The sequence below is a fragment of the Alnus glutinosa genome, chromosome 11, assembly GCF_958979055.1.
Source record: "Alnus glutinosa chromosome 11, dhAlnGlut1.1, whole genome shotgun sequence".
Taxonomy (NCBI): Eukaryota; Viridiplantae; Streptophyta; class Magnoliopsida; order Fagales; family Betulaceae; genus Alnus; species Alnus glutinosa.
The window spans coordinates 398070-410154 of record NC_084896.1 but is presented as its reverse complement, the minus strand read 5'-3'; the positions used below and the strand labels follow the sequence as shown (position 1 = coordinate 410154).

Genomic DNA, 12085 nt, shown 5'->3' with positions numbered 1-12085 from the left:
GCTCTCCGTTTGTACAAGAGAGAAATGTTGGGTGTAGTCTTGTCTCGATTACAGTCGTACGTCTCTAGTAATGGTCACTCAAAAGGACTTTTTACGTCGACTACTTCAATTATTTCAGCTGTAAAAGCCTGCGTCGCCAGAATAAGTTCAAAAACACAATAAACGATTAAAAAAAATAATAATAATTTCATCTAGTGCTTAGCAGTTATCCTATTTTTCAAATTTTTATAGAAGTGCGTTTCGTCGGTCCATACACCCGGAACTCCGAATTTAGAACAATGTTATGCCAATAAAATAAAGTTTTCTTTCAAATTGAGTAGGAAGAATTTGAAGAAAACTTTGTCTTATGCCTTCGTATTGTTACCACACTGTAATTTTTTTGCCGATCACCTTAACAAAACTAGTCTTAATATAAACTATTGTCAAATTACTATAAAAGTTTTTTGAGAAATGATATAGCGGAGACACTTGACCGTCCTTTCTCCTCTTCTTTTCATTAAAAAAATAAATTTTTTAAAAAAATATATATTTTTTTAATGAAAAAAAAGGAGAGAGGAGAGGGTCAACTATCCTCTCTATATCATCTCTCCTATAGGCTCATTTCTCATGAAATTGGGCCACATCGGAAACCATAGAGGTCCATATCTGAGACATACCTTGAGGGGGTTTAGGTTTCTCTGGTTGTATTCCAACAAGAAGAAGAAGAATCCGAAAATCGAAAAATGGGTACGAATCAGAATCCGGACGAAACGCAAAAGAAGAATAGCGTTGGTCCCTCCACTGCCTTGGCTTACCTCGATCCTCACTACTGGTACTAACTTTGTCAACTCTCTCTCTGCTTCCTTATTCACCCTTTCATTCTCGCTAATTACCTCATCTTGTTGTTGTTGTTGCTTCAGGGATGAGCGGTTTTCTAATGAAGAACATTACGAGTGGTTCAAAGAGTACTCTCATTTTCGCCACCTCATTCAAGCCCATATCAAACCCACTTCTTCTGTACTCCCCCTATCTCTCTCTTTGGATTTATATGTAGTGTGTATATTTGGATTTTCTTGGTGTTAAACTTACCAACAAATTTTCTTTAGTTGACTATGTAAGACCACCCATCTCGTTGTTTGAGCTATAATTATACGTATATTTTATTCTAGATTTTCTTGGCATGATATGTGTTAAAACTTACCAACAAACTTCTGTAGTTGATTCTTTAAGACCACCCATCTAGTTGTTTGGTCTTTAATGTGGCAAGTGGTGTTAGTTTTTCTTTTAATTAACAAACTTTAAGGTATGGAGTAAAGGGTCTAATAATGTAATGAGTTCTAGCTAAATACAACCGTGCATTTGCCTGTAGAAATTGGAAGCAGCCTGATTTACTTGCTAAACTAATTTGACTTTATGATGTTCTGTGCGTTATTAGCTAGTTTTGGGGTGCTTTGCAGCGTGTTTCGGAGTTCATAAAAGAATGGAAAGGAATAGAAAATAATGAAAAGGGCTATTAAGTTCCTCTATCTGTTGTTTTGATGCTTGTAAAGGAAGGAAAGGGAAAGCTAGTGTATCTTTTTGGAAGTATTTAAGAAGGAAAGAAAATGAATGTGATTATAAGGATATATCCTTTTCAAAAAAGTTGATTTTTTATTTTTTATTTTTAATCTAAAGGACAGAAATGTAGTTTCAAGAAACAAGCACTTAAAATGTGATTTCCATTCCTTTGGCCAAAGATGAGGAGTGGGAGAGGAATGGAACTACCAAAACCCACCATTTTTATTGAAGAATTTTACCTTTTCTATGTGGGAATTGTTGGATTTAAATGTATCTGATTTCTAGTTCAATTGAAAACTTAACATGGTCTTGTAACGGTATAGTGATGAGAAAGTTGTATAATGAAGGTGTTGGAGCTGGGTTGTGGGAACTCGCAGTTGTGCGAAGAGTTATACAAGGATGGGGTTACTGAGATAACATGCATTGATCTCTCAGCTATTGCGGTGGAGAAGATGCAGAAGCGATTAGCATTGAAGGGATATAAAGGTGTGTAGATAGATATCCCTCAAAAATCCTGCATTTGGTATTTGCTTATATGCTTATATAAGAACTCTTTTCTCTTTTCTGTGTTTAATGTTTAAGGTAGTAAATTTCATAGTGATAAGCTTTTGAAAAAAGGAAAATTGTTTCTTCAGCATTCCCACGACAGTAATTTTGATCTGAATAAGCGGTCAGTGATTCAAATTTGCGATCTATGTACTAGGAGCTAACTTCCGCAGTTAAAAGGTTATTTTTAACCTTACTTATCAAAAAATGTTCTTTTGCCTTTTGTTACTTCAATCATCAGAAATAAAGGTTCTGGAAGCTGACATGCTAGACCTGCCCTTTAGCAATGGTGTTTTTGATGTCATCATTGAGAAAGGAACCATGGTAAATATACAATCTGTGATGGTTATCCATTTGATTTTGTCAGAATTTCTGTATATGATCCTTGGAACTCTCATACTTAAGATTTCTCCACTATTATGTCTTTGACTTTAATGAGTCAACTATGTATTACTATTTTAAATTTTGAAGGATGTATTGTTCGTGGACAGTGGAGATCCATGGAATCCGCGGCCAGCAACAGTAACCAAGGTCATGGCAATGCTTGAAGGTGTTCATAGGGTTTTGAAACCCGATGGGATTTTTATCTCAATTTCTTTTGGCCAGGTGTTCTTATCAGATATATAGTTTTATTTTTCCTCTTAATAAATGTTTCTATTTCTTTTAATCTTACCTTGAAATTATATCTCTCACAGCCGCACTTCAGGCGTCCTTTATTTGATGCTCCAGAATTTACCTGGTCTGTTGAGTGGAGTACTTTTGGTGATGGATTTCACTATTTTTTCTATGTCTTGAAGAAGGTTAGTCCAGTTAAAACCAGAGGCTTACTTGTTCTGTATGCTTGTTGAGGCCATCTTTATTGTTACTTCGTTAGTACATATTTGGATGCCGGATGGAATTGAAGCATTTCACTGTTTTCTACATTGCTTTTGACATCAAATCCATTTTGTTCTTAGTAGGGGTGGCAATTCATATTCATGTGTTGAGTTCGGGTCGTGTTAAAACGTGAGTATATGACTATATAGGTTAACTGTAACCCAACTTATTTAATTAAACGAGTCAGACCCTTTAATCCTAACCCGCTAATTTTGTGTTGGATTCGTGTTGGGTTCGTGGGTCGTGTCAAATTGCTCGTCCTAAATGTCATGTGTCGGGTTGGGTCATATCAAAACATAGTTATAAGGCTACATTAATCAACCTTAATCTGACCCATTTAATTAGACGGGTCAGACCCTTAATTTACTAATTTTGTGTTGGGTTCATGAGTCGCATAAAAAAATTGTCACCTAGTTCTCAAGGCACTTACAAGTTTTTTGGGTAAGGCTGCATAGAATTAGTTTAGGATTTCATAGACCTGCATTTCGACTTTTTTATTTTTCTAGCATATCTGGTGATGATTGATGCCTTCATCTTTTGTAATGATTCTATTATTGGGGCTAGCATGTGCCCTGATATGCTTTAATGAAAACATTATATTAATCGGACTCAGTTTGGGTTAATCTGCTTATGTGGTGTAAAATGATATCAATAAACATGTTCCAGGGAAAGAGATCGTCCGATGGAAAAGGATGTATTGAGAGCTTCAAGATGCCATCCATTTCTCTGCTTCACGAAGAGTTTGAAAGTGAAGATTATATTTTCCGGACCATCATTGATGACATGGATAATTAGAACTGATTTTAGATTGATTTTTTTTTTTTTTTTTTTTTTTTTTTTTTAATTTCCATGGTGTAAACTTGATTTGATTCTACTCCAAGCAGTGATTTTTGTTTACATTTTTTTTTTTAAAAAAAAAAAAACATTAATAAACAACTCAAAATATAGAACATCCAAAGTTGTTTTCGCTTTTACGTTACATCGTTTATATATATATATGTAAAAGAAAAAGAAATATCTTCCACAATACATTAACAAACATATCTGCAATCTTCCTCACCCAAAAGGCAGTATAGAGACATTTTATTATTTATATTAACCCTCTTTATTTATATTTAATCTCCAATTGACATTATTGTAGAAGATAAACACATATTATGTACCACTAAATTTGATTTCAAGCTTCTGTATGATGTCTACAGGCTATAGCTATTCATTTCTGTTTAATCTCTTTTGCTCACCCAACAAGCTTTACTGTGCTTTTGCTTTAAGATACTTATGATGAGCCAATCTTCCCAAGCAGTCTAAACCTAGAGAATATAATTTATTAAATATAAAAAAATAGCCTTGAACGTTTCTTTAAGGCCAAAAATTTCTTTCCTTTTGCCGCATTCTGCTCATTGGGTTGAATGGAGATAGTACATTAAAGTAATGTTATAAGGAGGATTTGTGTCTTCTCAAAATTGATGTGATTTTTAAAATCACTATTAGATGTGTAATAGATCACTATTGAATTTTGATTAAATGATAATTTTAAAAATTACATCAATTTGGAAAGACTCGTGTCCTTCTTACTCAGTACATTAAGCTCTTTGCAAGCGTCAATCTAATTCTCTTCCCGTGGGTTCCATACGAGGGATGTAATATTTTGAAAAGTTAGTCTATATTGAGAAGATAAATTGTCTAAATAGAGTGCGTGAATTATAAAGATGCTCATAAATATTAAGAGCCCGTTAAAAAAAGTGTTTTGTTCGGGAATGTGCTTTTTAAAAATTTGTGGTTTGTAAACGTAGAAAAATTCATATTTTCAAATCTCAAGTAAAGAGTTGCGTGCGTTTTTAAAAATCATAAATCGTATGTTTTTTGAAATTATTATTTTTTAAATCGTATATTTTAAAATTGTAAAACTAAATAGTCTCTAAGTCAACATTGATTATTTACTAATAATATACGAGCTTTATAAGTAATTCCAAAGAGAGTCCCGGACTCCAACTAAGAAATCTGCATATGTTCTAATTTTTATTTTTATTTTTTTCTACACCCATATTTTAATGTGACGAAAACGCTGTCGTTCCTTTAACGTACACCAGCCAAAAGACGACGCCGTTATGAGCCCTCATCCGTTTTAATTTCGACCAAATAAACACTCTCTTACAATTCTCTCTCTCTCTCTCTCTCTCTCTCCCTGTCCTGGTGGCTATTCGTCGTATGCTCTCTCCGTAAGCCTTTTCTTTCCCAGTCTCAAAGCCGGCGACCTCGTCGGACTCCCCATCGGATCTCGCTGGAAGTCCTGGATTTTTGTCCCCTCCGAACACCCGATCCGATTGAGTGTTCGAATCTCGGCCTCAATTGGCATATACATACACATATTCATTCCTTAATCTCAATTTATTATATAAAATAATATTCGTTGTTATCCATGGAGGATTGCTTGAGCAGCGACGAGGACTACTACTACTCCGATCGGGACTCGCTGGACGGCCTCGAGAACGAGGAGGCTGAGTTCCAGTGTGCGCCTCCCAAGGGTCCCACAACTAAGGTTTCCCATTTTTTCTTGAAATTTTGGCTTTGGAATTGTTTTTGATGGTTTTGGAGCTCATGATTGTTTTGGTTTGTGCGTAATGAGTGAATTTTTGTGGGAGTTTTGGTTAGGTGTGTGCTGTAACCTGAGTGTTTTTGTTGTTGTCTTGGTGCATGGGATTGGGAATTGCTGATTTCGGGGTCTTGGTGATCGTATTAGTTGTGGGTGTAGTCTTAATTTTGAAGCTCGGTTTTTTTATTGGAGGGGGGGGGGGGGTGTTTGTTTTGAGAGAGAGCTTTGAAATTGCTCTAAAGTTTAGTCTGATAAAGGTTTCATTTTTTAGGGTACGTTTGCATTTGGGAATTTGATCAATATTGAGTGCAAAGAAGCTAACTTTTTTGAATTTGTTGAATGTAATGGCTCTACTAGTTGCTGCTGCTTTTTTTATTTCAATTGTTAATGGTATTGTGGATTTTACAGTTCTCGCTGCTAATTGCATGTACAGCAATTATTTGGAGAGAAAGAAACCTTAGGTGTTTTGAGAATCTAGAAAGCTCCCTAGAGGAGGTGCTAGAGTTGTTTCTCCATACTTTGTATGTCTGGTCGATGGCTTATTTGTACCCTTTATCTATCAGCTTTGCTGAATTTCTTACTTCTTTTTCGCTTTCTAGTTAGGTGTTTCCTGTTGTATACTTCTAGTGTACGTAGAGGCGCCTTACACTTTCAATAAAACTTTCATTACTTATCAAAAAAAAAAAATAATAATAAAATTGCATGTACAGCTATTGAAATTTTATTGTGGGATCTGGGTATGAAAGGTTTTTTTTCGAACTTCCAGTTCCAGTTTTTTGATGGGTGAAAGTCCTTTTAAGGAGCAACACTGATTTTATTAATTTCATAGGGTTCTAATTTTGAGATTGGCCGTGATGTATATTGTCTATATGCCCTTTTTGTAAATACTTAATTTAGAAATTGACCGTGTTTTTCCGAACCTCTTGCTTTTGCAGGTAATTACAAAAGAATCTCTTTTGTCTGCACAGGTAAAAAGAAAAAAAAGATCTCTTACCTCTATTTTGCTAAAAAAATTCTTTTCATAATATTGATATTTTGGATTGGGGCGCATTGATGTAGAAGGAGGATTTGCGTAGAGTAATGGACATGTTATTCCTGAGAGAGCACCATGCTAGGACCTTACTTATTCATTACCGCTGGGATGTTGAGAGGTTGCTTGCGGTGCTTGTAGAGAAAGGGAAAGCTTGCTTGTTTGCTGAAGCAGGTGTTAAAGTTGTTGATCATCAAGATCTCGACTCACCATCGTATCCTACAATAACGTGTGATATCTGCATGGAGGATTTACCTAGTGATGTGGCAACAAGAGTGGACTGTGGCCACTGCTTTTGCAACAATTGTAAGCACTCTTCCCTTTTTTTCATATCATTAAGGTCATAAAGTCTATGTTATATATGTTGAATTGTTGTGTGGAGTATACATTAGGCTGACATTGGTCCTTATGCTATGTTTGGAAGTTTGCAGGGAGAGCAGAGGATTAGAGAGGAGAAGAGATGGAATAGTTATCACTTACTTTATTTGGATTTTTTAGTGAATAGTAGGAGGGGACATAAAAAAAATGAATAATAGGAGGGGGGAGGGGAATCTGTGTCACTTCTCTTATTTGGTTGTAAGGGTGCTAAGAGAGGAAAGGATAAGGTATTATGCAAATTGACATTACGGAGAGATAAGTGATAAGGGTTTGTTTAGACATTGATGAATTTATAATAAATTATTAAGAGTAAAAAGGCAAGTATAGAACAGTTCATTAAGCATGTTATCCTCTCCCTTCAAAGAACCCCCCAATTAGAGTTAATTGAAGAAAATGGGCTTTGAGGGCAATACCCATCCAAATCTTCTCGAGTTCTTCCCTCTCCCCCAAAAGAAAATCCAAAGAGGGGGATTATAATCCCCAATCCCTTCCTCTCTCTTTTCATCTCCTCTTAATGAAGTTTGGAAGTTTGTTCTAGATGATCTCATATTGTCTTTTTTTTTTCCTTTTAGTACTGTATGAGGTATCACTCATTGTAATTCCTCTCTCTCTCTCTCTCTTTCTCTCTCTCTCTCTCTCTCTCTCTTCCCATTGAGCTTGCCAGTTGTTGAAGAGGTGTAATACAAGTATGGGAATGTTGGATTATATGACTATCTTGTAAATAGATATACTTGATGCTTATGCTTTATCACAAGTTCTTGTTATTTGTTGTCCTCTGTTTTCTTCACTATCTTACAAGAATTATTACAAATATAATCTATTTACTCCAAAGAGGGGGGGATTGTAATTCCCAACCCTGATTCTTCTCTCTCTCTCTCTCTCTTCCCACTGAGCTTTCCAGTTGTTGAAGAGGTGTAATACTTTAGAGTATGAGCATGTTGGGTGATATGGATATCTCATAAATAGATATACTTGATGCTTATGCTTTATCACAAGTTCTTGTTATCTGTTGTCCTCCGTTTTCTTCAGTATCTTACAAGAATTATTACGAATATAATATTTTATGTTGCTGTTTCATTTTTTAGGCTGGACAGAGCATTTTATTGTGAAAATAAATGAGGGTCAAAGTAGGCGCATCAGGTGCATGGCACACAAATGCAATGCTATTTGTGATGAAGCTGTTGTTAGAAATCTAGTTAATAAAAGGCATCCTGAGATGGCAGAAAAGTTTGATCGTTTTCTTCTTGAGTCATACATTGAAGATAATAAGAGGGTTAAATGGTGCCCAAGTACTCCACACTGCGGGAATGCAATACGCATTGAGGATGATGAATTCTGCGAGGTAGAATGTTCATGTGGTTTGCAGTTTTGTTTCAGTTGCTTATCAGAAGCTCATTCACCTTGTTCCTGTTCGATGTGGGAGCTTTGGGCCAAGAAGTGCCGAGATGAATCAGAAACAGTTAATTGGATTACAGCTCATACAAAGCCTTGTCCGAAGTGTCACAAACCTGTGGAGAAGAATGGTGGTTGCAACCTTGTGAGCTGTATCTGTGGTCAAGCGTTTTGGTGAGGGTTCTTTTCTTTCCCTTTCTGTTATATCTTTTGGTTGAACTGCCCTCTGTAATTCATTTTTGCATTTTGATGCATATTCCTGTCGTACAACCTGCTTTTGCTTCTCAAAAGTTGGCCATTTCTCATTGTGCGAGTCTGACCTGGTTTTTGTCTCAAACTAAAATCCTGTTTCATTGTTATGTATCATGTAAATGACAATTTTCTAGTGGACTTTGGGTACCTCAAGCTCTAACAATACCAGCCAGCACGCAAAGTTTATTTGTTTACATAAATACTTTTTGTAGTGTAATTGATGCTTGTATTAAGGTCTCCCTTGCTTATGGTGAGATAAATTATTTTAGATCTCTCTACTGGTATGATTCAATTGATATTAATTAGATTCTGGCAAGAGTGTCCAGATCACCTTGGTTATAATAAAGTTAGTTTTTTTAGAACCATATTTAATGCCATGATATCCAGTTGCTTATATTGATTCTGACCCTTTTCATATTATTTCATCGCCAAACTATTGGAGTGGCCCAACAGTTTTGCTGTTTTTGTTAAAATGGAAAGGCTATAGAAACTCCTGACCATTTATGGCTTAAGGTCACTTGCATAATCTGGTGGTATGGCTGAATAGGAACCCCTTTACTGTTTAATGTTGGTTCAGATTCATATGGTCATCATCTCTTCTCCTTGTTCATTTTCTTCTGGGGTACACATCTTACAAAAAATTTTGGGTATGTTTGATATAAGTGTTCTTTTTTCTTTTCTTTCTTTTTATTTTTATTTTTATTTTTTTATTTTTATTTTTTTATGTGATATAAATGGGAGAAGTGTTTTTTGGTGGGTTTCATATTTGAAAATGTTTTGAATTGTTTGTTAATGGTTTTGAAAAGTGTTTTCAAAACCGTTACCAAATAAGGTCTAAGGTCTTCATTGTTTGTGCTACCCTTTTTGTTTAAACTTCCTAATTGGATGTCTTAGGTGCCATCACTTGGGAGGATTTATGCATGGGTTGGTAGCATAACCCCCCCCCCCCCCCCCCCCCCCCCCTTCTCTCTTTTCCAGTTGCCATTTGGCCTTTCTTTTTATCAATGTCTTCATGATGCAGTATGTGCTTTGTACTTTTGTTTTGTTGCAGTTGGCTGTGTGGTGGAGCCACTGGCCGAGACCATACGTGGTCAAGTATAACTGGTCACAGTTGTGGTCGGTTTAAAGCAGAACGAGAGAAAAAATCTGAACGTGCAAAGCGGGATCACTATCGGTATATGCACTATTATAATCGCTACAGAGCCCACATAGATTCCTTTAAGCAGGAAAGTAAATTGAAAGAGACCATACAAGAGAGGGTATCAATTACCGAAGAGAGGGATTCAAGGCTCAGAGATTTCAGCTGGGTAAATAACGGACTTAGCAGACTTTTCAGGTCCAGGCGTGTTCTTTCTTTTTCATACCCATTTGCATTTTATATGTTTGGAGATGAGCTGTTCAAGGATGAGATGACACAGGAAGAAAGGGAAATAAAACAGCATTTATTTGAGGACCAGCAGCAGCAACTTGAGGCAAATGTTGAGAAACTTTCCAAGTTTTTGGAGGAGCCCTTTGATCAGTATGGTGAGGATAAAGTTATGGAGATAAGGATGCAGGTCATCAATCTGTCAGTGATCACAGATACTCTCTGTCTGAAATTGTGAGTAACTGTTTTGTTGTCACAAAAGCTTTCGCTATGTGAGACTGTTGAAATCATGCACCTATAATCTCATGCAGGTATGATTGCATTGAAAATGATTTGTTGGCTTCTCTCCAATTTGGTAACCACAATATAGCTCCGTACAAATCAAAGGGCATTGAGAGGGCATCAGAACTTACTACTTGCTGGAAAGCCAATAACAGTGACAAATGTCTACCTTCAGATTGTGGTGCAAGTGGTAATGGATTGGAATCTTTTCCTTCTAAACATCTTTTGTTCTCTATGTATTATATAGTTACAGAAGAATAGTAACTGTGGCATATGGGACGTCTAACCATCACTTAGAGTAATTGTTGCACCTTTCCTTTCTATATTGTTATTGTCATATGGTGTGACCTGTTGCTTCAAATCATTGACTTGCCATCTATAGTACTCTCAATCGTAAGATCTGTTGCATCTTTTTTGTGAGCCTTTTTAATAGGTTTATCAGAAACTTTTTATGTGACTATGGGTTACGCCGATCGGCTGATGGCTGCTCTTGAATGGTTCTTTCAGTTTCCATAAATTAGTCCTTTCAGATCTTCCTTAATCATTTCCTTAGAAAAGAAAACTTAGATTCCTTAAAGATTTTCCTTTTTATAACAAAGTTTTAAAAAGAAAAAAGAAGAAGAAGAAGGTTACTGTGTGCTTAATTTCTCATCTTACCTTGTCTTTGTCGATCTTTTTTTTAGTCTTGCCTTATTTTAATAATATTTTCATGAGTCATATGTACACATTGGTTTGGAATAATTAGTAAGTTAATTTGAGCACATCATCAATGTTTATTATGATAATGATATCCATGCCTGAGTACTCATTTGTGATGATTATTACCATAAAAATGTTGCAATGATTAGTTCTGATGCACAAATGCACTGATTTGTTATGGTTATCCTCTATTTTGTTAGAATTGATTTACTTTTCAAAAAAACATTTTGTTAGAATTCATTTGGAATTATTTTCTAGAGGGTTTAGGGTTTAGGATTTAGGGTTTAGGGTTTAGGATTTAGGGTTTATACTCTTGTGAATAGAACTTAGTAGATGCAATTAGATGGTTACTCATGCTAAGATATATAGACGTTTCTCTGTCACGTTGTAAATGTTAGGTGGGACAGCAGAATTTGATCAACCTTCAGGCTCTGGGAGTTCAGATGAGAGTGGATGCCCTCTCAGGAAGCGTGCTAGAAAGGATGGTCTTGGAGATGGCCTTTTCGATCTAAACTTGCCAGCAGAGGTCGTTGACAGGAACTGAACTTGGAAGTTGTAGGCGCATAAATACAACAGCTGTACAGCTCTAACCTAAGCCCATGCTTACTTCAATGAGATCGATCATTTCTGGATTATAATATCCAAGACCTTCCACCTTTTTTGACATTCTTCTCCGTTCTCTGACTTGGGCTTTATAAAATATTTTGATATTCTCGAAGAGAAACTTTAAGATACTTATGCCTATATCTTTCCTTTCCTCTTCGAAAATCCAACAATGTATATAGCCTTTTATTGGGCTTTCCTGGGCAATAGATATGTAAATTTTCTACCTGAGACTTGAGGGTGGAACCCTCTTATACACCTTCTCAGATATCTTGGTATTTTTCGATGCTGGAAGTAAAGGTAACTTTGCTAAATCTAATTGTTTTCTGCTTAGTTTAATTAATGCTGTGTTCTTCCTGGTAGGTTTGCTTTGTTTTATTTCCCCTCTACCATTTAATGCTGATTAAGGTGAATAAATCAGTTTACTTTTATGGTTTATCTTGGATCTATTGTATGATTCTATGTTTAACTGCTTTTTCAGGTCTAGTGGTAGGAGTTTTAGCCATATGAGGCAGATGAGGTTATGTTTTTT

At 35.8% G+C, this 12085-nt stretch overlaps 2 protein-coding genes across 2 annotated transcripts; both read left to right on the top strand.

Moving 5' to 3' along the window:
* The first annotated feature begins 622 nt into the window (after nucleotides 1-622).
* LOC133882291 (uncharacterized) lies at nucleotides 623-3932 on the top strand. Its single transcript, XM_062321426.1, has 7 exons — nucleotides 623-811; nucleotides 900-996; nucleotides 1884-2022; nucleotides 2324-2406; nucleotides 2554-2688; nucleotides 2778-2882; nucleotides 3625-3932. Exons 1-7 carry the CDS (start codon nucleotides 723-725, stop codon nucleotides 3751-3753), a joined length of 777 nt encoding a protein of 258 aa, XP_062177410.1. The 5' UTR covers nucleotides 623-722; the 3' UTR covers nucleotides 3754-3932.
* A 1188-nt stretch (nucleotides 3933-5120) lies between these two features.
* Nucleotides 5121-11867, top strand: LOC133881797 (probable E3 ubiquitin-protein ligase ARI2). The gene is made up of 7 exons (XM_062320831.1): nucleotides 5121-5497; nucleotides 6487-6519; nucleotides 6611-6887; nucleotides 8045-8525; nucleotides 9655-10203; nucleotides 10281-10441; nucleotides 11349-11867. The coding sequence occupies exons 1-7, from the start codon at nucleotides 5378-5380 to the stop codon at nucleotides 11492-11494; spliced, it is 1767 nt and encodes a 588-aa protein (XP_062176815.1). The 5' UTR covers nucleotides 5121-5377; the 3' UTR covers nucleotides 11495-11867.
* The last annotated feature ends 218 nt before the right edge of the window (nucleotides 11868-12085 follow it).

Coding starts and splice junctions, on each gene's coding strand:
- LOC133882291 (XM_062321426.1), top strand. CDS start 723: ATGGGTACGAATCAGAATCCGGACGAAACGCAAAAGAAGAATAGCGTT. Junction 997..1,883: donor ATATCAAACCCACTTCTTCT/GTACTCCCCCTA, acceptor TGTATAATGAAG/GTGTTGGAGCTGGGTTGTGG. Junction 2,883..3,624: donor TTTTCTATGTCTTGAAGAAG/GTTAGTCCAGTT, acceptor AACATGTTCCAG/GGAAAGAGATCGTCCGATGG.
- LOC133881797 (XM_062320831.1), top strand. CDS start 5,378: ATGGAGGATTGCTTGAGCAGCGACGAGGACTACTACTACTCCGATCGG. Junction 5,498..6,486: donor CCAAGGGTCCCACAACTAAG/GTTTCCCATTTT, acceptor TTGCTTTTGCAG/GTAATTACAAAAGAATCTCT. Junction 10,442..11,348: donor TTCAGATTGTGGTGCAAGTG/GTAATGGATTGG, acceptor TGTAAATGTTAG/GTGGGACAGCAGAATTTGAT.